The sequence below is a fragment of the Pungitius pungitius genome, chromosome 4 (genome assembly GCF_949316345.1).
Source record: "Pungitius pungitius chromosome 4, fPunPun2.1, whole genome shotgun sequence".
NCBI lineage: Eukaryota > Metazoa > Chordata > Actinopteri > Perciformes > Gasterosteidae > Pungitius > Pungitius pungitius.
This window is the reverse complement of record NC_084903.1, coordinates 6,155,994-6,181,656: the sequence shown is the minus strand read 5'-3', so window position 1 is coordinate 6,181,656 and position 25,663 is coordinate 6,155,994. Positions and strand designations below refer to the sequence as shown.

The 25,663-nt window shown below is 42.3% G+C and overlaps 1 protein-coding gene across 2 annotated transcripts; it reads right to left on the bottom strand.

The window, feature by feature from the left end:
- ano9b (anoctamin 9b) lies at window positions 1-16,487 on the bottom strand. 2 transcript variants are annotated; one of them, XM_037456088.2, is made up of 24 exons: window positions 16,127-16,487; window positions 14,043-14,108; window positions 12,722-12,844; window positions 12,504-12,643; window positions 10,281-10,330; window positions 8,453-8,511; window positions 7,932-8,011; window positions 6,843-6,977; window positions 6,638-6,731; window positions 4,817-4,877; window positions 4,661-4,743; window positions 3,984-4,088; window positions 3,641-3,805; window positions 2,940-2,976; window positions 2,644-2,755; window positions 2,448-2,502; window positions 2,261-2,358; window positions 1,981-2,174; window positions 1,733-1,885; window positions 1,404-1,548; window positions 1,195-1,317; window positions 1,007-1,100; window positions 809-921; window positions 1-279 (listed from the first exon to the last, which is right to left on the bottom strand). In XM_037456088.2, exons 1-24 carry the CDS (start codon window positions 16,136-16,138, stop codon window positions 246-248), a joined length of 2,331 nt encoding a protein of 776 aa, XP_037311985.2. In that variant the 5' UTR covers window positions 16,139-16,487; the 3' UTR covers window positions 1-245. The 2 variants fall into 2 exon arrangements, with proteins under 2 accessions (XP_037311985.2, XP_037311994.2); XM_037456097.2 differs by lacking the exons at window positions 14,043-14,108; window positions 16,127-16,487 and adding an exon at window positions 13,453-14,011 and having other exon boundaries at window positions 2-279.
- Between the last annotated feature and the right edge of the window lie 9,176 nt (window positions 16,488-25,663).

Sequence of the window (25,663 nt, the reverse complement as noted above, 5' to 3'; positions counted from 1 at the left end):
CTCTGTGATCCATATCGTAGGAACAAAAATAACCTCTACAGAACATTAACAGACAACAATATTTTTTTTCTCAAATTTAATATATAAAAACATTACGTGATGTTTGTATAACAAGGAGCAAGTAATAAAGAAACATCAAATGACACATAAACCTCACACAACATTACAGTTTAGTAAAGTCCATTCCGTGTTCCAACAACAGCCTACAAGTCAGGACTCATAGATCTGAGGTCAGATGCATGTGGTCAGACTTCCGTTGATTTGCTCCGTTTAATTTTCCTGAAACAAGAACAGAAACAAGGTCATTTGAGTCATAATAACGAGTGTGGGGCCACACTGGTGTCCCTGTGAGGTTGTTATGAAAAGGACTGTGTGGGTTGTTAAGACGATGTACATAATTAAGGGAGTCTGTGTTCTCCAAACACATCAGGAACAAGCATTGCCTCTTTACAGTAAAGTGGGCTCACACTTTTATCATGCTAACGATTAACAGGTGACTTAAGATTCTTAGGTGGAAAACATTTTCCTATTACCACTAAAGACAAAGATGCAATACTACAAATGTTGACCTGGCAATGGTACAGGCTAAACGGTTAGCACATCACCAAACCGTCAATCCTGGAGGGAACACCAACGCCTGAACCACATTTTATCAATCAAATCAATAATTGCTGAGATACGTCTGTGTGGCCAAAATTGAAGAAGGATGAAGATTGAGATACTTTCTGATAGAAAGACATTAGCGGCCAAAGAGCTGCTTACCTGACTGGAAATCACAGAACGCATTGCCTTTGGGCTGCTTACTTACTCTAGCTCATGCTTCAGCCGGGCCATTTTGTCGAGCAGCCGGTCATTCTTCACCTGAAGTGGATTGTCGGGGACAAACCAGGCTGCTACAAACTTGCACACCACCACAACATGCTGCGGAACAACAAACAGACGCTAGTTCAATGCCATCTTCAGTTCATGTTGACATCATTGCCTAAGCAAAATGTGGAGGACCAACCTCAAACAAGATAACGAAGGCAAAGCGTACAGCCAAAACCAACCAGAACTGAGCAGTCAGAGTGTAGTCCTCATCACTCCTGTAGTCTCTGTAGCTATATGCACACAGAGTTTGTATTGGTAGTCAGATCTGTGACCTATTCTTGCATTGTGTTTGTACATAGCAGAGTATGACTGCGGTTTTCTCACCTGCACTGTGTGACGTTGAAGCCCTTGTCTGTGATCATCTGATTGGGTAGAAAGTCGTTTCTAACAGCCATGTGTGACACAACAGCCGTAGACAAAGTGTCGTTGATGTAGCCCTGCATGCAGCTGCAATAAGAACACATGGCACTGATGATGAGCCACAACACTGTGAGCTGATATCAGGAGATTCATCCAGCTGTAAGAGGACTGACTGTGTGAGACTGCTTCCATTAGCACAGGGGCCATAACGGTAACGGTAGACAAGGCGGGGAATGAAGTCTGATGAGACCCCGATGACCAGACCGTTAGCAATCACTGCTAACACGCCGATCACCTCCAGCACCTTCGTCCACACACCTATACGCAGGAGAGAATGCGGTTACACAGGAGGCCGTAGTGTCACAGACACAAGACGAGACAATAGTGTTACATGCGTACACAGGAGACATAAGTGTATTATGGAAATGATCCACAAGTCAAAGGTGGGCTGAAACTCTCCACAGGAACCTTTGACTCGTATGTCGACAGACACACAACTCACCGATGTCATTGGTCTTCCTTGGAACAATCCGCCGCTCCAAGTGGACCATCTTGATAGCGTCCAGGCGGATTTCAAAGATATTGTTGATGAGAGCCAGCAGGGGGGCGAGGGGGAACGCTGCCACAAATATGGTGGTGAAACTGAACTGGACCACTGGGTGGAGAAGCACAGGGATTTACTAGAAACAGTGTTAGAATTATCAATAAACAGTCAAAAGCTCCACTTTTGGGTGGAGGCTGTAAACCTACCCATCTCCAAGAACTCATTGAACAGACTGAAGAAGTCTGTGTTGTCCAGATGGTAATTTTCCACCCAGTCCTTAAGGTTGCAGATGTCACATGGTTCGGCACGTTGACCATCACGACAGGCCTTCCTGTAACATTGACCACACTTCCTATGCAGCTTCTTTGCAACGCTTTTGCCCAGACGGTTCTTAACCCACCTGGAACACAACATTCTCACGTGAATGCACAGTATGACATTACTTGGCCTTACAGGACATGTTGGGAAAAAAAGATTGACACTCACGGCACAGAGAACTCAAAGATGTTGTTGAGAGTCTGTTTGAGCAGCATGATAATGGCCATCTGGATGAAGAGGTCTGTCAAACAACCACTAGGATGGCACTATAACACACACAGAACATATCTAAGGCTCAGTGATGTGGTGGAGACATGATGTATGAATGACAATAAACTGAAGTCCACCTCCTCACCTCTTCCAGTCTCCATCCAGCAATACGTGCATAGTCCCCGGGACGGCCGTTTATCCTGAACAACACATGAGCTTCATCAGCAATATGCATGTCTACCTCGTGTTAGTCCACCCCTTCTAAAAAAGTGGAGCTATTTTATTTTCAGCTATTTCCTAAAACAACGCAGGCTACGTTTTGACAGTTATAGACAGCGTACCTGCCCAGGAAAAAGGCCACATAGAAGAGTGAGGAGAAGAGAGTGAAGAACTGGAAGGTGAACATCTTGACTGTGAAGCTCTTCTCTGTGGCTGCAGATGAGTTGGTCTTCTCTAAAAACACAGAAAGAGATATGAGACTAAATCGCTTAATTTAGTCTCAAATTCAATATTAAGAATGTATTTAGATATTTTAACCAGACTAAATTGCTTTACATTCATGGTGAAATGTATGCATTCCTACATATTTTATTGCCTTTGTACTGTGCATACTGAAGTTTCCACTTTGTTTCCTCACCTATAGCACACAGCTTTAGGGACACCCATCTGTTGACCTACAGGGAGCAGAGATGTGATGGTTATTACAATGTCAGCAGGTTGCCCTTTCTAGGCAGGATGTTCCTTTAACACTAATTCTGTCCAATAATTTCAAACATCCCACATGTTAGTTATTTACGTTACACAAAAATACCCAGATCTTTTAAGCCAATAGGAGACAACTTAAAACTTTGTGTAAAACTTATGTTGTAGTTCCACTAGGTGTACAACTTCGGGGGAAGGTCTTCCAGTAGTACTTTTCCGAGGTCCGGGGACCTTGTAAAGTAATATTATCAGATCAATAAAACATGTTTATAGTTGTCAAAAATAGTGTGGTGGCATTACTGGACTCACAGTTTATTTCATACCACACTGAGTATCATGGTACCTAGATAGAAGGTTGCATGTGTTGAGAAATCATTTTGGAAACATCAGTGATGGAAATGAATTCAAACACAAAAAAATCCATTTGGCTCCTTTCTAGTGAGTTGATTTATTTCTACATAGGGAGTATGTTCATATTTGAGTTTTGCTAGCTCCTGCTGTGCTCACATGCTCAGCAGTTTGGAAACACAAACCTGGTCTCTTGTATGTGGACTGAACGTAAAACACTGATTTCAGTCACCACAGACGTGGTCTTTGTTGAATACAGCGTGAGGATGAGGATACAGGTAAACATACTCTGGTCATGATCTGAATGGTGAGATAGTGCAGTACAGCTCCAAACATGACAGCCACAGTGTTGGCATGATCCCTCATAAACTCCCAGCTGCCTTCAGACATCAGGGGGGCAGCCACAACTCGAAACACCACCAGGGCTTGAGCGAGGAGAATGATCAGCATCAGCTAGAACACAAAAATAAAATTGGTCGATATTTACCAATTCGTTCAATTATTTAAATTTGGCATGAGCTATTTCAATAAGAAACCGTAAAACATCATTTCAAATGACCTCACATCCTGTGAGAAAAGAGAAACCATAATTGAAAATCTGAATTTTTGACATTGTTATGGTGTGTCCTACCATGAGGGTTACCAGAATGAGGACCACGGTGCTGCGCAGGTAGGAGTGTCTGAACTTTTTCGGCGTGCAGTTTGGATCATTGACTATTTCCATAATCAGTTCCTCCTGTCGACACATTGAAGGGATGTTACAATGACTTTGTGTCCTGGAAGCGTACTTCAGAAGGAGCTTTACAAGGAAAATGACTTTTGGGGAAAGCTCACATATAGATAAGAAATTGTAACAATCATGAATAGAAGAAAAATAAATCCTCAAGTATCATCCAGCTGACATGTCCCTCAACTGTTTACTGCCTGCAGTCAGTAAGCATCAGGTAAATATCAGAGACGTTCTTGTATTTTAGATTCTTCTTGAGAATCCCACCTGTGTAGACTCCTTTACCGTATTAAGTGGATATTGTATACAATCATTCAGTGTATACTCATTTGATATGGTGTATTCGATCATAATAATACGCAACTAGAATAATAATTTGAAGAAGTCTAACATGTGTTGCACATGTTGCATGTGTACAGACTGTAAAGCCCTCTGAGGCAAATTTGTAATTTGCGATTTTGGGCTATACAAAATCAAATGAATTGAATTAACAGTTTGGGATATTTGGAAACTGCATTGTAGGGATGCTCCTGGTTAGGTTCAACACTACAGAGGATCTCGACAAGATGGGTCAGAAGTACCTCGTGCTCACTCCAGTCATAGACCTTCCACTGAGAAACATGTCTGGATCTGGTTCTCTTCCACAGCTCCAAGAACAAAGTGGCTGTAGGACACAAATACAACCAGGTAAACATTATAATAAACCTATTAGTCATCACCATTCATCCGACACTCACCCCAGATTGCCATGAACATAGCAAAAGCCACAGTGCCCTCATTGTCAAACAGGTGGCTGACCTGCATGGATACAAACAAATATTATACATATGACAAACACAGATTAACATCTGGACCATCTTTGCATGCCTTAGATGGGGTGTGAACACCATAAACCATCATGGTTCATTTACAGTAAGGACATTCAGGATGACAAAGCACTACTTCATTGTGTGGATAAACATTGGCATAACCGTCCTCAATGGTCTAGTTACAAAAAAATGACTTACAGCTAATAAGAACCCCTGATTTAGTATCTCAGAAAATCACATTACATACCCTAATAAAAAAAAACAATATTTGAAACAGAAATGTTGTCTCTGATCTTCCTCTTGACAATACCCCATAGATCTCTATGATGCTAAAGTCAGGCCAGTTTGTGGGCCAATCTGGCACAGAGATATCGTGGTCCTTAAACCAGCTATTGGTAATTTTGGCCGTGTGGGCTGGTGCCAAGTCTTGCTGCCACGAAGCTTGTCAGTAGAGGGTAGATCGCCGCGCTGACTTTGGATAAAAACACTGTGGTCCAACATGGCTGACTGATCACTGACTGTTGAAACTTCAGAGTGGACCTCAAGCACCTTTCACTCTTCCTCCAGACTCTGGGATCTTGATTTCCAAATTAAATTTCCAAATTAAATGCAAAATGGACTTTCATGGGAAAAGAGGAGTTTGGATCACAACAGTCCAGTCCTTTTTGTACTTAGGCCGCACGGACTCCAGCCGCATTCCACTCCTTGGGAGTTTACCCCATATTCTTGAATGGGCTTTGCATTGTAATCCGCTCAAGGCTGCGGTTTTTCCTGTTGCTTGTGCACTTTTTTCTACCCCAATTTTTCCCATTTAATGCTTGGGTACAACAGTCTTCCCCATGATGGTGTAGCATACTGAACCATACCGAGAGACCAATTGAAGGCTCAGGAAACCTCACTTCTCAGCTGATTAGAGTGACACCATGAGTCTACACAACTTCATTCGAATTTCATGAAATACAGAATATCGGTTATTAGCTATAAGCCATAATCAGCAACATTTTAAGGAATAAACACTTCAAATCACCCTGTTTTTTTGTAAACAATTTTTTTTTTGCTATTCAGATACAGAAATGATTTTTTTGTTGTTGATGATATTATATTTCATTCAGATGCACCTGTATACAGATTGGTCTGAAACCCTTAGTTATTTACATAAATCTATCTTATTCCTGCACTGCGTTGTCTGTCGTCCATTGTCGTACTGTCTGCCGTCATGCACCAACCGCCAAGTCAAATTCCATCTATGTCTTAGATATTATGGCAATAAACGATTCTTGAAGCCTGTGTACAATACAAAGTTTACCAGGCAAGAAGAGAAAGAAAGTTTAATTTCTTTGCGTGTTATGTCAGAATGCAGTCATTTTGAGGGTTTACTGGTGCATCAAAGAACATTTTGGATATGAAATTAGCAGCTCTTTAATCTTTAAATCTGCTTTTCACAAACATGCCAACCCTATACATGCCAAACATGTGCAGTTGCTAAAAATCATGCAAATCAACAATGCAATGATTATCATTGTCATACCTAGTAGCTGCTAGGTAACATATGACAGTCCATGGAAGTCATGCAAAAGAACTAGAATACAAGGGATGAGAATCAGGCTAATGCAAAAGCAGGAAATCAGAGAGGGTTGTGCACACGTCTTTACCAGCAGTCACATGACATACATTTAGCTGGTAAGCCCTACCTGGCCCCATAGGGAAGAAATCAAATCAACAAAAGGAAGTGACATAGCATTAGTTCACCTTAGCGTAGGTGCAGGTGTCTGACAGCTGCCACACTGTACACCTCTTATCACAGCGAGGACACATAATGATGCTGGACTGACACACTTCCTTACTGGGGACACACAGATAGACAGAGAAAAATAAAGGCCAATTCCTAGCAGAAAGTCTCTCCAGTTCATCAATAAATTATGCTCATGAATATAATTACAAGTATCCAACTCACATGAGAGGGTTGGTGTTAAAGAAGGCGAGTCCATACAAAAACACAACAACACCCACAGCAGCAGCTGGAATCAGCAGCTTGGTGTACCAGCCCAGCCACAGGTAGTACAAGGCCACCTTCTCCCCAAAGTAGCCCCTACAGGGGACAAACACACAGGCAGGTAAAGACAGGGACGGGGGCCGACGAGGGTGGAGACAGGGACACAGACAGAGGTGGACACAGGTATGCGGGCAGACAGACAGTGGTGGAGACAGGGACACGGGCCGACGGGGGTGGAGACAGGGACACAGACAGACAGGTGGAGACAGGGATGCGGGCCGACAGGGGTGGAGACAGGGACGCGGACAGACAGGTGGAGACAGGGACGCGGAAAGACAGAGGTGGAGACAGGGACACAGACAGACAAGAGGTGGACACGGGTATACGGGCGGACTGACAGAGGTGGAGACAGGAATGCGGGCCGACGGGAGGGGAGACAGGGACACAGACAGACAGAGGTGGACACAGGTATGCGGGTGGACAGACAGAGGTGGAGACAGGGACGCGAGCCGACGGGGGTGGAGACAGGGGCACAGACAGACAGAGGTGGACACAGGTATACGGGCGGACTGACAGAGGTGGAGACAGGAATGCGGGCTGACGGGAGGGGAGACAGGGGCACAGACAGACAGAGGTGGACACAGGTATGCGGGCGGACAGACAGAGGTGGAGACAGGGACGCGAGCCGACGGGGGTGGAGACAGGGGCACAGACAGACAGAGGTGGACACAGGTATACGGGCGGACTGACAGAGGTGGAGACAGGAATGCGGGCTGACGGGAGGGGAGACAGGGACACAGACAGACAGAGGTGGACACAGGTATGCGGGCGGACAGACAGAGGTGGAGACAGGGACGCGAGCCGACGGGGGTGGAGACAGGGGCACAGACAGACAGAGGTGGACACAGGTATACGGGCGGACTGACAGAGATGGAGACAGGGACCCGGACAGACGGAGGTGGAGACAGGGACGCGGACAAACAGAGGTGTAGACAGGTATGCGGACAGACAGAGGTGGAAACAGGGACACAGACAGACAGCGGGACTGACTGGATGTCGGTGACTGGTTGTCCTTTACAGAGAGCCGACCAGCGCGCCCACTTTTTCTTTAGCTTCTTCCGGGTTTCTTTCTGATCAACATGGGAAAGATCAACAGACAGACTTATCAGGTTTATCTAATATACTAATACAATGTTTCACGTTAACATTCAACAATCTGGGTCTGTGTGGCAATATGATGCGATTGTCTAAATGGTCCTTTTCCTTAAAAGTTGACAATTGTCCCCAGCAGTGTTATGTCAGCTGTCTAATGAGATGATAATGGGTCCCTTGCTCATTCGAGACACATTCTCTTGTGACACTTATTAATCAAAGATCAATTATTAAAAGGGATCAACATAATGGCTCAATAAATAAATCAAGACCTTCTTTCAATTAAGGTGTAAAAAAAAAGGTTGATGTCAGATTTTGTTCAATCCTCTGTTGCTGCTGAATGTTTAGCATAACCATTTATTTCAAGAAGGTTTAGTTCAATATATGATCTCCTGTTGAACGGAGCACGGCTGACTCACCTCATGGAGGCAGAACATGGTTTCAAACACATCCTTCTTTAACAGTTCCTTTAGGTTCTCTGAAAAAAGCACAACATATCTGCATCACAACTAAATAACACATTCACACACCAAATTCACAGCTACAAAACCCCACTACATATATGATCCCGCAAAGTGACAAAAAACAGTCTCCAGAATATATGAGAGTAGAAAACTATTTACAGATGACGCCGACCGAGGTCTCGAGGCGCTGCTCAGGAAAAATATGGGAAGCTTCATTAGGAGGCGTGGCCTCTCTTACCACAGTTATGCTAATAACACCCAAAGTGATGTATTTCAATTTAATCAAATGTATTTCAGATAAAATGGATGTCATCTTGTTTGCAGAGCTCAAACAGAAAAACACAGAAATACTGATAATTGGCTGATAACTGTCCTAACTAAACACACTCAGAAAACATACGCCATCTCCAAGGTAAGGCCCTTCCTCTGAACAACACAGATGCAGGCTTCCATATCTTCCATGGTGTCTTGATGAATCTCTCCTTTCACTCTCCTTTCTGATCCTCAGAAAGACTACAACAAATCTACTGCAATTAATACAAATTTCTACTGGACGATTAATTACCTACCAAAAGGATGGCATCTGTTAAACCTGTTTAAAGTATTTACACTGGTTATCGTTTTTGTAAGTCTTTAAAGCAGTACGTGGCCCTTCACCAGGCTACCTCTCAGAAATGCTTAGAGTTATTTGCCAGGGAGAACCTTAAGACCAAACACTATAGTGCAGTGTTGTGCCTGAACGCGTTCATTGAACGATAGTTCATGAACTCGTTCATATTTTGGGCGAACGTGAACTAAACGTACTGTATTAATGCCCGATGAACGTTACTGTGAACTCGTTCATTCTGGTGTCTATGAACGGTGCCGTCTTTCAAGTTAACGTTGTTCAATGGGGTGCCAGATTTCTATAGAAAACACACCGTAAACGTGCCTTAATAAGTAGTATAATAATTTAAATGAGTTTTATGAAGTTACTGACAAGGTCGGTGAGGATGGGAGGAATCTGACATTTCTTTGGAAACATTTGCACCGTAATGATAACTCGTGTTTTTATTCCTTATTTAAAAAAGACCATTCAAGTAGCATGTGTTTGAGAATGTACTGTAGGGGTGAACGCTGCAGCTGCTGCTAGTGTGGAGTGAATGGACAGCAACAATTGGGAAATGCTGTCCCCTCAATGCTAATGTAAACCCTGGTTGGATAAGGATTCAAAATTGGATATGAAGATTAAATCTGATGCATAGCTTCAGTGTTAAAACTGATAAAATAATTGCTGTCTGTGGTTCTATATGGGCTGTGGAAATAATTTTGCAGCAACATATGGAAAAAAAGAACTGAACTAGTTGGAACTGTGAACTTAGTTCAAATATTTTGAAGTTTGAACTATGAACTGAACTAGTTCATTTTAAAATTTGTGAACTGAACTTTGAACTAGTTCATGTAGAAAGTGAACTTTCCCAAAACTGCTATAGTGTAAAAACCTTTTTACTTAGCTTCTCTGGGCATTTGATATTATTGATTGATATAAGACTCCTCTTCATAGACTTCACTTCAGCTTTTAATAAGAATGTTATTGCTCAGAGGAACTTTTTTTAATCAAACATTTGTATAGCGCATTGAATTACATTTTATTTGTACCAAATGTGCGACACAAATGAAGTGGGATTGATTTAAGCTAGAATAACAATACTTGGCTACATGGCTCATGTATGGCTGCATGGATGATATATTTCCATGTTTTCTGGAGAAGTTGTAACTGAATAGTATTAAGCTATTCTCTCACCTCCATTGTTTATGTAGGTATGATTAAGGATGAAATGGATGATTCGTATCCTAGAGAAGAAGAAAAGGGATTGAGTTAAACAAAAGTGAAGAAAAGGTATTAACAGAATAAGAATGCATAGATTTGTATAACATGATGTACTTTGATGCCAAGGAAGCTAGTATACACCTTACACATACTGTATAGTGGAGCCTGATTTGATTTGACCCCTTGCCAGTTTTGCCCACGGACAAAAAGATGAACGATCTACAAGTGTAATGCTAGTTTATTTTAACTGAGATACAGAATATAAAACAAAAATGCAAATCACATCATATAAAATGTATACATTGATTTGATCTCCTAACAAAACATGACTCAGTTCTTGGTGGAGAAAGCGTTATTGGAGCACAGCGGTCAGACCTTTCTTGTAGTTGGTCAGCAGGCTTGCACATCTCAGGAGGGAATTTGGTCCACCCCTCTTTGCAAATTTGTTTCAAATCGTTATGGTTTTGAGGCTTTTGCTGGGCAACTCAAAGCTTCAGCTCTATGGAAGTAAATCTGTGCCATCGGGGGTTGAAATAAAAAGGTGATTGAATTTCTAGCACTGAATATTTATGCATTGAAATTATGTACCTGAATGTTTTTTAACATTAAAACACCGCAAAAAAAATCAACCTAAAAAAAATAAAAATGTTGAAATATTCAGCCGCAACAGAAATGGAGGTTACAATATTCAACCCAAAAAATTTCAACCTTGAGCCGCAACAGAAATGGAAGTTACAATATTCAACCCAAAAAATGTCAAGCTTGACACACCAACATCTGGGACACTAAGGAAGAGCAATCGATTCTAGATTCAAGATCAGGAGCGTGCGTCAAGCTAAAGGAGCGAGCACTCAAAACACCATCAGTGTGGTTTGTGTCTGTAAGATTCCGTAATAGACAGCTGACATTTGTACATTAACAGACTGTATTGGACATGAACTAAGCGGAAGTTAAACGAGAGCGTACAGCCGCTCAGAATAAGCCTCTTTTATTTTTGAATTCATTTAATGATGCTGAGATCCTTCGACAAGCTGTTAGGAGTGATTGGCGGAGTTTTGAATCCAGGAACGCGCTTGAAGAGACCGCTGTATCGTAGTGGGGGGGTGGGAGGGGGGGCAGCGGCTTTAACGGAGCGTGCAGACGCATAAACCCCACAGGACATGCAGGAATAACCGCAGTAGCGCCGATTGCGGAAAGTGGTCGGTGCATTATGCCACAAAGCGGCTGCGTTACACACTCGGCCAATCAAGCTTATAGGATTTTAGCTGATTTGTATAGTTCTAATAAAGTTGAATATTTCAACATTTTTTTTTTTTAGGTTGAATTTTTTTGCGGTGTTTTAATGTTGAAAAACATTCAGGTACATCATTTCAATGCATAAATATTCAGTGCTAGAAATTCAATCACCTTTTTATTTCAACCCCCGATGGCACAGATTTACTTCCATAGAGCTCCCTCTGCAGATTTTCTATGGGATTAAGGTCTGCAGTCTGGCTAGGATAATCTATGGCCTTAATGTGCTTCTTGAGCCAGTACTTTCTTGCCTTAGCCGTATGTTTTGGGTCATTGTTGAGCTGGAAGACCCATCCAAATCCCATTTACAGTGTCTTGAGGGAGGAGGATCGTCCGCCAACGGTACATGGCCCTGTAAATCCTGCCCTCCATGCGGTCTAGAGATCATTAAGAAGATCCACCCGTATAGTTCTGCGCTGATTCATCCAACCGGGTGAGATCTTGCGTGGAGCCCCAGACCAAGGGTGATAGATGGTCATTTTCCATTTCTGAATAATAACCAACAGTTGTCTTCTTCTCACCCAGCTGCTACCCGCTTTTTAAGATCATTGATCAAATCTGAGCACTGACTTTCAATAGTTTGTCCAAAAACAATTACATCTAAAACACAACTGAAAAAAAAAACTTTAATCTTGTATTCCCTTCCTCTACCTTTAAAGATCATAACTATGCGGGCATGTGGATGAGAGAAAAAAACATGTAAAGGGGAGGAATAAATCAGTGGAGGAGTGGAACAAACAAGTAATGAACTCTGTCTAAGTAAGTCATACAACCCCACCCCAAAACACCAGAACGATCTATTTTAAGGCTATTGTTGCTTCTGACAATTTTCTTGGAACTCGCTGTAGAGGTTTCACCATCCTACATTTGATATATCGGCCCACATACACACGCACACGTTACCTGGTTGTTTGGGGGGGCTGGCCTCCTAAATCTCCACACCAGTTGCAGGAGTCTGAGACTTTCAGAAGGTACTGGTAGTCTTGCAACAGGTCATTGGAAGCCCGGAGGCCAAAAAACATTTTGTCATCATAAACGATCCTCTAAGAAACAAAAATTAAAAAGGTCATGTCAGGTCAGGGTGTTTTGTGGAAATGAAGGCCAGTAAAGGAAGCACTCACAGTGACGCTGATTTTTTTCTTCTCAAGCTGCTCGATGAAGGCTTTTTGTTTCAGAGCCTTCTGGTCTGTGCCTTCACTCACTATGTGGCCCACGAGTACGTAATCAAACGTCCTGCAGATTGGCTGGTAAACAACAACAGAACCAGAGATAGATTCACCTTAATGACATTTATGATATAGCCATCAGTTATCAAGCTCCTCTTTTGTAGAACCAGCTTCTACTTTTAGTCTGGGATGCAGACACAGTGAGCTCATTTAAGAAAAAGCTTAGGACTTTCTTCTTTGATAACTCTTATGGTTAGGGCTGACTTAGTCCAGATGAGTTGCTATAGGCATAGACTGCCGGGGGATTACAAACATAATGTATGGCATTCAAACTAAAAGGTTGATACGCTTCATCACAGGCTTTATCACAAGCATTACAGTTCAAATTCTCTCCACTGGGCTTTTAAATTATAAGATTGGTCGGGGACAGAAGACACAGGAGACACAATCGAATGCATGGCATACACAAAGACGTTGTGGCAGCTGGAAGTTGAGAGAGGCAAGACATTTGTATTTGTGTGAAGAAGCAGAAAGTTTTGAAAGTTATGGAATGTGGAAAACGTCATGGGGTCAAGAAAGAATGGTTTAGAGAATTTATGAGGAGTTAGGAAAATAAATCTGCGCGGTGAGGGAATCAGATTACAATTTCTCCAAAGATGGACAACAAAGAAGTGCATCTTAGATACCTTTGTCCGTGTTGTTCCAGTCCAAAGTCATGCAGACGACATGAAATAACCAGGTCCAAAGTATATATTAACAAGGTTACAATATAAATTAGCTATGCTAACGGCTACTTACACGATGCGTTTCTCGGTCATGATTGTTATTTCTCGTGAGTGGCCGAATGCAGGGCCACTATTTAACAGACGTCACCTGCTAAGTGGTTGAGTGCGAGATTTGTAAGGGCTTGAAATAGTATAAATGTGAATGGGAAGCACTTTGAACTGATGAGCACAACTCACCTAATTGTCTCTTGTATACTTGTCTTTCCCTGTTCTGCAGACAGACCTCGCATTTCTTTTGTTTACATTGCCTGACCCTAGCACGGAATGTAACCGTCCCTTAAACAAAAATACGAGATGCAAATGAGACCGCTGACACAAACAGGTTCACTGTTTTATCTTGGCTGGTGGCAGAGTGACCTTTTAGATAAACCGGTCTGTTCATGGCTGACTGTTTGATCCGTCCTTTGACATGAGCAGACATGGTCTCCGTTTGCATGTCTACAGTTATCTTGTTCATGTAGGCAAAGTGAGGAAAGCGACTGGATTCTTACCATTGAAGTAAGTAAAGGCTCAGTGCTGTGACAGTCCTCACGTACGTCACCCAGCTCCATTTTTTCCTGTGACACACAAGGAGATAACTAACATTAAAACCACACACACAGTACCATTTTACCGTTAGCAGTTACATTGAGACAGTGTTATTCCTGACGGAAGAAATGAGCCACTCACTACAGGTATTGCATTCATAACTGCTCAGGTGGGACTCGTTGGCTTATGATGGCCGTTAATGGCAGCAGACCGTAGCCTGCATTGGGCTGCAGGGATAAGATATTTCTCTACTCCACTTGGGCTTTTCTCATAGTAGCTTAACATTATAGCATTGATTACGTTTACGCATGCTTTACATAACATGTGGGTGATTTACTTCTGTAACAGTTCGAGCTATTTTAATGAGGTTCCGGTCCATCACTGCAAATGCAGGATTACCTGGGATCAGCCACTTGGAACAACAGCACTTGTGTTGGTTGGGGACGGTAATAGAAATAATGAAAACGTACAAAATTAAAAGGTAGGATTAGTTATGGGCTTTCGTTGCATTGTAGCTTCAAACAATTTTTCAGACCCCTTCAGTTGTTTTACATCAATGAGGTTAAATAACGTGAAAACAGCACAGGACAATTCAACAAACCAGTCTCCAAAATGATCTAGAACAAACTGAATATTAAGTTCTTGATCGACTGTTGTATCACACTGCATTAGTCTTAGCAGGTGGACTGGACATGCGAGCTGCGAATGGGAAGATATTTACAGTTTCTATCAGTAAGGGTGATACGTGGAATAACATCTTCAATTAATGTCCAATCAGTCCAAATGTAAAATGCTAAATCAGCTTGTTCATTTAGTGTCGACAGTCTAAAGGGATTCATCTACATACATTTATCCTTGGCTCAGATCAAGAGCAGCTGTGAGTCTATGTCTTCAGGACTAAGAGACAGGTCCCGACCTGCCCAACAGGCTCAGCTTATCACGTTGGGTTTCTCCTATTGTCTCCCACATTTCACCCTCTGCTTTGCTTTGTTAAACATCGCCCACCGGCCCCCCAATGATTTACAGTTCAGATAAGTTGAATGATGAATTCCATTCTGGGAGTGATACTGAATCCAGATACATGTAGTGAACTTTCAGCATGGGTGTGACCTTTACTGCTCCAAGAAAAAAACAGGTTTCACTTCTGGCCCAGTGAAGGAGGGAGGGAGGGAGGGAGAGGGGACACACACACACACACAGACTAAAATGAAACTGATAAATTAGATACTAAAACTTTGTCACAAGCTTTGTGAAGTTATGACCATTTTCGCATTATTCATTTTAGAATCAGATTAATTCATAATGAAGTAACCACGAGCTGCAGCTTTAATCTACTTTAATCAAATGCAGAAATATGTAACATTGCTTGTGTTCTCAGTGGAAATAGATTAAGTTTAAACTTGTTAGTTTCAGGAGATTATACTTCAGATGAAACTATGGTAATAAATGTAATAGCAGAGTACACTGCACTCGCTGTATACGCTCCTGGTGTGCTGTTAGAGGTCATGTTCAAACCTGATAGACTGAAGAAAATAACATTTTCAAAATGTTCTGAATGAAATACAACTAAATTAAATCAGCTTGATAGGAATAACTTAAAAAAACTTAAAAGTCAAGTGAATATAAAAAAGAAAACGAATAAATGTTTTGTGGACTTTGTTTGATATTGATTTTTACTTTTAGATATGTGTTATATACATTCTGTATATTGTAAATATTCAAAGGTCTCAATTTTCTTTTTGCGGTGATTTTGTTTTGTTAAGATTATTTTCTCCCCGGATACATAGCTACATGTAAACGACAGTTCTTGTGACACGGCCCCAGTCATCTGAATAAACACATTAGAACCCCAGCCTGCCCGCTGTCACCGCTCACCCGGCCTCGGAGTCCTTCTCTGTGTAAAGCTGCCGATGAAGCGCTCTTCTTGTGCGGAATAAACATTTCTCAGTGTGAATGTCATAACGCAGCAGCCAGTGGGCATCCCATCTCCAGGCTCACCTGGAATCAGTAACTACTACAGGGGGTCCTACAGAGAGTGCAAGCTCACCTTGAAGAACATGTCGCAGGCCGTTCCAGTGTTTACGTGAAGATCTCTCAAAGAAAAGTGACGCTACATCCATGCAGTAGACCGCCCTGCTCCTCCCGCTGCCCACTACCACCCAGTAGCTCCATCACCGGCCGCTCATGATCAAGAAGATGTATGTCGTCGAAAGTTCCGCTTCTCGCTTCACTTCCGCATATCTCCAGGTGCCTGCTTCACGTGTCAGTGTGCGCGTGGACAGGTAAAGGTAAAGGCGTGCCGTGTCACCTGCAGCCGCTCACTTCATCTTGTAATGCTGCGTTCACTTCCACGGGAAACATGGAAAATGGCACTTTGTTTTGTACTTCTGTAACACTTGTTTTAATTAGAGATTTGGATCTGCGTGTTTTTAATTACATTTGCATTAGTCATTTTAATTATTTGCATGTTCCAATCATCTATTTGTGTGGGTTGTGGATTGTATCGAGGTGTTCATTTTTCAAAGCGGGGTTTTACTTGTTTACTGTTTACCTGCCTCATTTGAATGGATGGCTGCGGTGCGTCTCATTGTCGGGATGGAGCGGGAGCCTCGCAGGAGGAATTCAAATCCCAATCTTTGAACGGTCTTTAAACCAGATCTAAGATGGCTAACACTCTGCTTTCAATTGATCCTATTTCACGTCGACCTCCTATTACTATCTCAAGTTACATAAAATATTACTGTGTACTTTCTGAGAAAATTAGGTAAAGCTAGCAATATTGCCATTATACTGTATTAGTCTTTAAATCAGATAGAAGCTGGGTAACACTCTTTTGACACTTAATCCTATTTCAAGTTGACCTCCTCTATTAACATGTAAAGATACATAAAATATTACTGTGTACTTTTTGGGATACTTGAAGGTAAAGTCAGTAATATTGCCATTATTTCGCCTTTTTTCGATCTTTGAACTGCCTTTAAATCAGATAAAAGCCGGGTAACACTTGATCCTATTTCAAGTTGACCTCCTCTATTAACATGTAAAGATACATAAAATATTACTGTGTACTTTTTGGGATACTTGAAGGTAAAGTCAGTAATATTGCCATTATTTGGCCTTTTTTCGATCTTTGAACTGCCTTTAAATCAGATAAAATCCGGGTAACACTTGATCCTATTTCACGTCGACCTCCTCTATCACCATGTACATTTACATAATATATTACTGTGTACTTTTTGAGAAAATTGAAGGCAAAGTCAGTAATATTGCCATTATAATCGTCTTTTTTCGATCTTTGAACTGCCTTTAAATCAGATAAAATCCGGGTAACACTTGATCCTATTTCACGTCGACCTCCTCTATCACCATGTACATTTACATAATATATTACTGTGTACTTTTTGAGAAAATTGAAGGCAAAGTCAGTAATATTGCCATTATAATCGTCTTTTTTCATATATTTTCTTCCCAATCTTAACCAATCAGAATGCAGGATTTCATTTAGCCGTACAATTAAAGTCCTACAATTTGTTTTGTGTCTTTTAGTCAAGGTATAGTCTGAAGAAGTGTGTCTTTAGTGGCGGAACATGTAAAGACTTGCTCAGGTGTCATCTGAAAGCTCATTTCACCATTTACAAGCCAGGAAAGCAAAGAGTCGTGATCTTGTCAATTGTGTTGCTCTCAATGAGGAAATAGGGAGTGTTGCTCACTCTTTAGCGGATTCCAACTTCGGATTCGACTCACAACTTTTTGGGGGTTTGATGAGTGCTCATCAAAAGTGGACCACAGGTGGTTCGCATTCTACAACCGGCTCCAATCCAGTTAACCCATAATCATTGACTTAACCAGATAAAACTGCGAGATGCTGAGGGCCAGCGTTCCTGTCGGAAACTTTGGAGGGTACCACATTAGTCTATCACCACTATACTTAGATCTGACGACCATTTGGCACATCAGGACTTCGGTCATGGCTTCGGCCTGCCCCGGCATAGTTCACCATCTTCTGGGGTCCTGTAGCACGAGCCAATGGTGGGCCCGATCCCAAAGGGCTGGGATCGCACCTCAGACGGTACGCGTCAGCCTTCACTTTTATTGAGCTACAGGGTTTGGTTGCACCCTCTGACTCGTGCGCTAAACTCCTTTGACTGGAGTTGGTTAATCAACGCCCTGGCGATGCAAAGAGGTTGGGTGGTGGTGCAGGGCCGCAGCGCCTTTTGACCTCTCAACGGTTTTACGCCCTGTTGAACTCTCTCTTCATGGTTCTTTTTAATTTTTCTTCATTGGCATGACGTTATTTTGGGGGTAAAACATATTTCATCCCATATTTGGGGAGCTTTTATCAACCATAAAATGTATGCGCCCACCCCCTAACTTGATTTTGGTTTGTTGCCTCAGGGCAACTTGTATATATAAAGTGAAAGATCAATGTGAAAAGCGAAGAGTTGCGATCTTGCCGAGTGCTTTTCTCTCAGTGAGGAAGGAACAAGCAGCTTGGCAGATGCAGATCAGAGTGTGCGAGTTGGGATGTAGGGTTTCACCATGTCCTGGATGTAAACTGGTCCCGATCCATTTACAGCATGGTACGTCAGTACCAATGTTTTGAACTGGATGCGGGCAGCCACTGGTAACCAATGAAGAGAACGAAGAAGTGGTGTGGTGTGGGAGTACCTCAGAAGGTTGAAGACCAGTCGAGCTGCTGCATTCTGGATGAGCTGCAGGGGTTGAATGGCGGTAGCAGGGAGACCTGCCTGGAGAGAGTTACAGTAGTCAAGGCGGGAGATGACAAGCGCCTGAATCAGTACCTGTGCCGCCTTCTGAGTGAGAAGGGGTCGTATTCTCCTGATGTTGTAGAGCGTGTATCTACAGGATCGTGTTGTTGCTGTGATGTTGGCAGTCAGGGAGAGTTGGGAGTCAAGTGTCACGCCGAGGTTCCTGGCATTCTGAGTGGGCGTTAACACAGAGTCGCCGAAGTTAACAGTCAGGTCCTGAGTGGGAGAGTTTTTTCCAGGGAAGAAAAGTAGTTTGGTCTTGTCGGGGTTGATCTTCAGGTGATGAGCGGACATCCACTGGGAGATGTCAGTCAGACATGCAGAGATCCGTGCCGCCCGCCGTGTCCGAGTCGGGGAAGGAGAGAATTAGTTGTGTGTCGTCGACATAGCTGTGATAGGAAAAACCGTGCGAGCGAATGACGGAGCCAAGCGAGTTGGTGTAAATTGAGAAGAGGGGACCCAGGACGGAGCCCTGAGGAACTCCAGTAGTAAGAGGACAAGGTTCCGACACCGATCCTCTCCAAGTTACCTGGTAGGTGCGACCATCAAGGTAGGATGAGAGAAGAGAGAGCGCGGAACCTGTGACACCAAGTTCCTGAAGGGCGGAGATAAGTATCTGGTGGTTTACTGTGTCGAATGCTGCAGAACGGTCCAGAAAGATGAGGACGAAGGAGAGAGAGGCGGCTCTAGCAGCATGGAGTTGCTCCGAGACAGCGAAGAGAGCAGTCTCTGTGGAATGGCTCGCCTTGAAGCCTAACTGGTGGGGGTGGACAGAGTTGAGGGAGGACAGAGTTGTTAGGAGAGTCTCTGTGGCAACGTTCGGATGCAAAAGTGCTAAAGAGTCGGTTGAGGGGAGAGCCGATAGAACGGAAGAGGCCAGGGAAGGGGGGAGAGTGAGCGAATGTTACGGCGGACGGGTATAGAGTCGATTGATTGGGTGGGGTCGTTAGTTGGGGAGAGCGGAAGAGAGTATGAGACAAAGTAGTGATCAGAGACATGCAGTGGAGTTACAATGAGGTTAGTTGTAGCACAGTTCCTAGTGAAGATGTAGTCAAGGTGATGTAATGGTAAAATATGTTATAACATAATCTTATGCCAAAAGATTGATTATTGTCTGTAATGAAGCAATGTGAGAAGAAAAGGGAGACCCAAAAGTTGCCTTTTGCAGCTATGTGAAGGAGGATAGTCAAACTGGCCTTCACCCGAATGCTCGAACAAAGGAACCCTGTTACTCCCATCTTTGCCTTGATTCTTTTCCTGCTTGATTTGTAACTTTTCATTTGTGTTATCTCACAGGTGGTTTAGAGTTTCAGGCTTCAGTAGCTCTCGTGTCTGCATACCACTAGAAATGACCTTCATGTGTGTGTATAAGAACTCAGCATTTTCACTGCTCGGAGACGCCATCTCCACAGAGCACCGTGATACGTGCCTGTGTAGTTGACCTCCTGCTTGCAAGCAATAAATGGACTTTCTGCAACTTTGATCATTCATCAAGACTCCGTTTTATTAGACAAATCATTCTCTTCTACCGAGCTTATTGAAATATTCCACAACAATTATTGCCAGCTTTGTGAGTAGGAGGGGAGGGATTGAGTGACAGTGCAAATGAAGAAAGTAGGAGTATGAGGTCAGATGACTTCTCTGTCGGGATGTTGAAGTCTCCTAGCAGGATGAGTTGAGGGCCATTTTCAGGGAAGTTTGACAGGACGATATCCAGTTCTTCCAGAAAGTGACCCAAAGAGCCTGACGGACGGTAGAGGACAACAATGTTTAATTGAACCGGGTGAGTAATGGTCACAGCATGGAGTTCAAAAGACAGTGGGGGGGACGAAGATATAGGGTATGGGGAAAAGATCCATTTGGGTGAAATGAGTAAACCTGTCCCACCACCCCTGCCAGTGTGTCTGGGTGTGTGGCTGAAGGAGAAGGCAGATGAGAGAGCAGCTGGGGTGGATGTGTTCTCCGGTGTGATCCATGTCTCAGTGAGGGCGAGGGACAGGACTGCTGGATAGCAAAGCCGGAGATGAAGTCTGCCTTGCGAGTAGCTGACTGGCAGTTCCAGAGTTCTCCTGTGAAAAGGTGTTGGACACGTGTGGAGCGGGTGGGGTAGGTAAGAGAGGAGAGATTATGACAAAGAATTGATCTAGTCCGGGGGCGGTAGTATCAGCGGGTAGAAATTCGAACAGGTACAGTGATAAAACACATAGTTACGAATGAATATGTAACTATGTTGCGGCTGTATTGGATGTCTGTGTTACAGGTCTCCATGTATGGACATACCCTGTGAAGGTGGGCGTGGCTTCCAGTTGAATCCCACGGACAAAAGGGACCAATGGGGCGTCGCGGGCCGGAACAAGCACCACCAAACAGCCTTTGATGTGGCAGCCGTTTTGAATTATGCACACATGTGAAACAACAGTCAATAAACTATAAGTTAAAACTCCACGAAAGACTCCTTAGTTGTTTTTGTTCTGCTTGTCTTGACTCCACGAAAGACTCCTTAGTTGTTTTTGTTCTGCTTGTCTTGACTCCACGAAAGACTCCTTAGTTGTCTTTGTTCTGCTTGTCTTGACTCCACGAAAGACTCCTTAGTTGTCTTTGTTCTGCTTGTCTTTGTGCGGAGGGTCTTCGCTAACGCTTCACCTAGTCTCCAGTTAATACTCCCTCGTTAGTGGAAGTCGGCTACGGCTGCGCTGACCACTCCCCCGTCGTTAGGAAACAACAGGTTGATTGCCCTCAGCCGAAACTCGTCCAAATGCAAAGCGACGAGCACTTTGCAGTAGCAGTCAAGTTTCACTTAAAAACAGCAGAAGCAACAACAAGTTTAGCAGACTAGCTTGGTTAAAGAAAATATACTCAATCCGATTTCAAGTCTCCTGGAAGTCTGAAGATCTGGTAGAAGAGATGCAAAAAGTATTGTGTTGCCTGAAGGTTACAGTCTGCCATAGAGGTTTACGGTACTTGTTCACTATCAGTCTCATGCTAGTATTTAGCCTATGATGGAGTTTACCACCCACTTAGGGTTTGTTGTCCAAACAACCCGACTTCAAGAAAGGTTGTTACGGCCTCCTGCCATCTATGGGCTCTGCCTCGATCTGATGTGCAGGCTGAGTGGTCCCACGTCGAACCGCATTTTGGCACTCGGCTCTTTCCTCTTCGCTTGTCCACTGGCAGCTACATCCAACCGAGGAGGAATAATGGCCTGATAGGGGCCCCTGGATCGTACATCCTGTGGTCTGCACTGAAGGGGACTAACTGCACTGACTTTCTCTTATTTCAAACTGTACAGTAAAGGTTTATAGAAATATACATGGGCATAGACGGAAGGGAAAGGACGAATAACATGTCATTCTTACTGATTTCACCTTTACTTTTCTCAAAAACTACACAGTATTTTATGTGAATGTACATGCTGATAGAGGAGGTCAACATGAAATAGGATCAAGTGTCAGAAGAGTGCTACCCGGCTTCTATCTGATTTAAAGAGAGTTCAAAGATTGAGAAAAGACGAATATAATTGCAATATTACTGACTTTGCCTTCAATCCTCTCAAAAAGTACACAGTAGTATTTTATGTATCTTTACATGTTAATAGAGGAGGTCAACTTGAAATAGGATCAAGTGTCAGAAGAGTGTTACCCGGCTTGTATCTGATTTAAAGACAGTTCAAAGATTGAGAAAAGACACTTCAAATGATGATCAGTGCCTTTTTGGCTGAACAGACCCATTTACCGTAATACCTAAAATAGAGGCGCATTTCATTTTGAAATGGACCGCAGTTTTATATTCAGGTAGACTGTTTTAACTTTTTTTGATCCAGATCGTAATGAATTGTCTTTTGCTTTCAAATGCATTGGTTTCTTTTGAAATTGTGGCATGGACACACTTCACATTGACACTTTGGTTACACTTCGGAAGTCCGTTTTATCATTAATGCCGCAGCTAATAACTAATGTGAAAGACAGTGTACAGCCCAAACCGTCACATCTAACCTACCACACAATAAACGTAAGAAAACAGTGATGAAATCTACCAGTGGACATTACTACAAAACTCTGAAGTATTTGTTTTCTTTGAATTGCTTTTATATTCTCTGCTGTCTAGTTCATAATGCAAAGGATAAAATATAATAACTGAAACATTGTGAACTCATAATACAATCACATGTTTTGAACCTGCTATAGAAATAGGTTAACTATGCACATCTATACATCTAGTTATCTAGTTAATATTTCAGGTCATGTCTTACACACATGCTGGATATTCCCTACATGTTTTATATAATTAACACAAACTAACAAATGGCATTGTTTCTGCGGAGGATTGTTTCCACAACTACGGCCACCCCCACCCCGTCCCTTCCACACTGCCACCGGTCACTTCACTTCACTGCTTACTATATATCTGTTCTGTTTATTCTGAATATGTTGTCACACGTCTTCTAGTATTACCTTTTGATCTGGTATTTATCAAGCACAGTGCCCTGCATACTTCCTTTGCACTTGTTGTTAGATTTTAAAACAGTACTGTGCAATGACAATGAAATTGAATCTGAAACTAAAGCTGAAGAAATACTGATCTTGATCTCTGAAGTTTTTCTCCTTTTTTCGAGAATATTGTACAGCCATAGCCATAGCCAAGCCAAGACCTTTCAGACCAGGAGGACAAGTAAAGGTATTATTATCTACAGCATTTTCATGCCCAAAGTATAATCTTCAATATTTGCATGTCAGTTTGACTCTCTTCTTTGCTATCTAGGACTTTATGACCACATGCACAGACAGCAAACTAAACTCCCTGTGTCCACCAGGGTCTGGGGACTTTGTCTAACTGGGAGTTATATGGCGGTGGCCAAACACATCTCCATCACTTCTTAATGTACTTCAAATTAGTCTCTAAGTCTTTGCTGTCAAAGTATTCATTTCATAAATTCAGGGAAAAGTTGGCAACTTTAGGGATTCCTGATGGTGACATTAGGAATTTAATAGATGCCTTGAAATTAGTTGATCTATTTGCGGCTTGCAACCCACTGGCACTCTAAAGATGGATAAAATCTAAAAATTAGTTCAGACATGTTGAACCGGTGCCTTAGGGCAAATGAATCTAGAAAGGATTGCTCTGTTTCAGTATATACCTGTAAAGAAACATGTCAGTGTGACTCAAGTCAGACATCAAGTTCATGCACACAAGCAGCAGCACTTGGACCAAGTGGGGTCAACTGAACAAAGTCTCAGCTACTTTTGTCCTTTGCTCCGGTCAGAGGTGAAAAGTAAAAAGAATCAACTGCCTTGAGTGTAGGAATGGAAAATAATTTCAAATAACAGAAGCCATATAATCAAAGAGAAAATGCAGTGTGAATAATACAATATTTTGTAAAATAGATAATCTCCCTTGACCAGTCTAATATGACCATCAATAATGGCTCTCATCTGCCTGCCTCTTCTCCAGGGGAGCTTTTCAAATCTCGTGTGATGTGTCCTTCATTTTACAGCCGTATGTGATTGGCTCCTATGTTGCCTCTAGGCATTTTATGACCTTCCCACCTGGATCCATCTGATGGATGGATCTGAAATCCCTCACTGACCTGACCAATCCCTATTCACTTAATATTACAGTACAGTCAATGATTACACCTTTGACCTATAGCTTCTCGATGTAAACAAGACATAGCATGCATAATATCACCATCTAATACACCAATCATAACACATCATAACATCTTAACAATTATGTTTAACTCATATGGTCCAAAATCAAACAATTGCAGGGCTTTCCTACATCCTTTGCTCATAATCAGCCTGACAGGAGAAGAAATTCCCCAAAAAACTTTATTGTGGAGAAAATATGGAAGGTATCCATCAAGGAAGGTTTAAGCGTCCTTCCCCAGGCTTTAACTACATTGTGGCTAGATTTAGTTTGTATAGTAATTAAACTACCTATATAAAATGTTTATTATAATATAACATACTAATATTATAACTTATATCTAATAAATTCTAAGACTAGTCATGATCACACATATCATTTCTACCTGTGCATGCTCTTCTGCTTTAATCCCTAGCAACTAAAAGACATTTTGGAGGATGTATGGGATGGTAGTAATATGGCAAGTAATCCGTTGTTCCAATCAGAAGATGCTTATGGTTTGATACTGTATCAGGAAGCATTTGAAGTTTCCAACCCACTTGGCTCAAGCAAAAAGAAGCATTAAGTTCTTGCAATGTACGTTAGTCTTGCCAATAAACCATCTCATAACAAGTCGAGTGTTGAACAAATTAAACTGGCTCTACCCCGGCCGACTCAGGGGAGCACTAATGCCTTGAGTCACGTCCTCTGAACACATTCTCCCCCCTCAGCTATGACTCTGCAGCTCCTCTAATCTGGGATTTTATGGAGCTCCGTGAAATATTCAAAGCTTGGGATATATTTGATTAACTAGCCTAAACCCACTTGATACTTACCTACAACTTGGTCTCCATGATTCTCTTTTTCTAACAAACTCTGAAGCCTTCACAGAACAGGTGTATTTATAGAGAATAAATTGCAAACAGGTGGACCCTATTCACTAACTATGTGACTTGTGAAGGCTCCAGATCTTTCTTATGTCTTTTATAGTAAAGGGGGTCAATAGATATGTCCTCAACACTTTTCAGATATTTCTTTGTAAATCATTTTGAAATCCATGTAAACTTCCATCTGACTTCCAGATAATGGATTTTTAGTCGGTCCATACATAAAATCGAAATAAATTTAGAGTGACAAAAATGTAGTCCAAAGGGATCTGTATATGCTAATACATATACTCTAACACTGTC

Excerpts from the sequence above, each read along its gene's own strand:
- ano9b (XM_037456088.2), bottom strand. Across the intron at positions 1,318-1,403 it reads AATGGAAGCAGTCTCACACA|CTGCATGCAGGGCTACATCA; the intron begins GTCAGTCCTCTT and ends TTCTTATTGCAG. Across the intron at positions 922-1,006 it reads CCTTCGTTATCTTGTTTGAG|CATGTTGTGGTGGTGTGCAA; the intron begins GTTGGTCCTCCA and ends GTTGTTCCGCAG.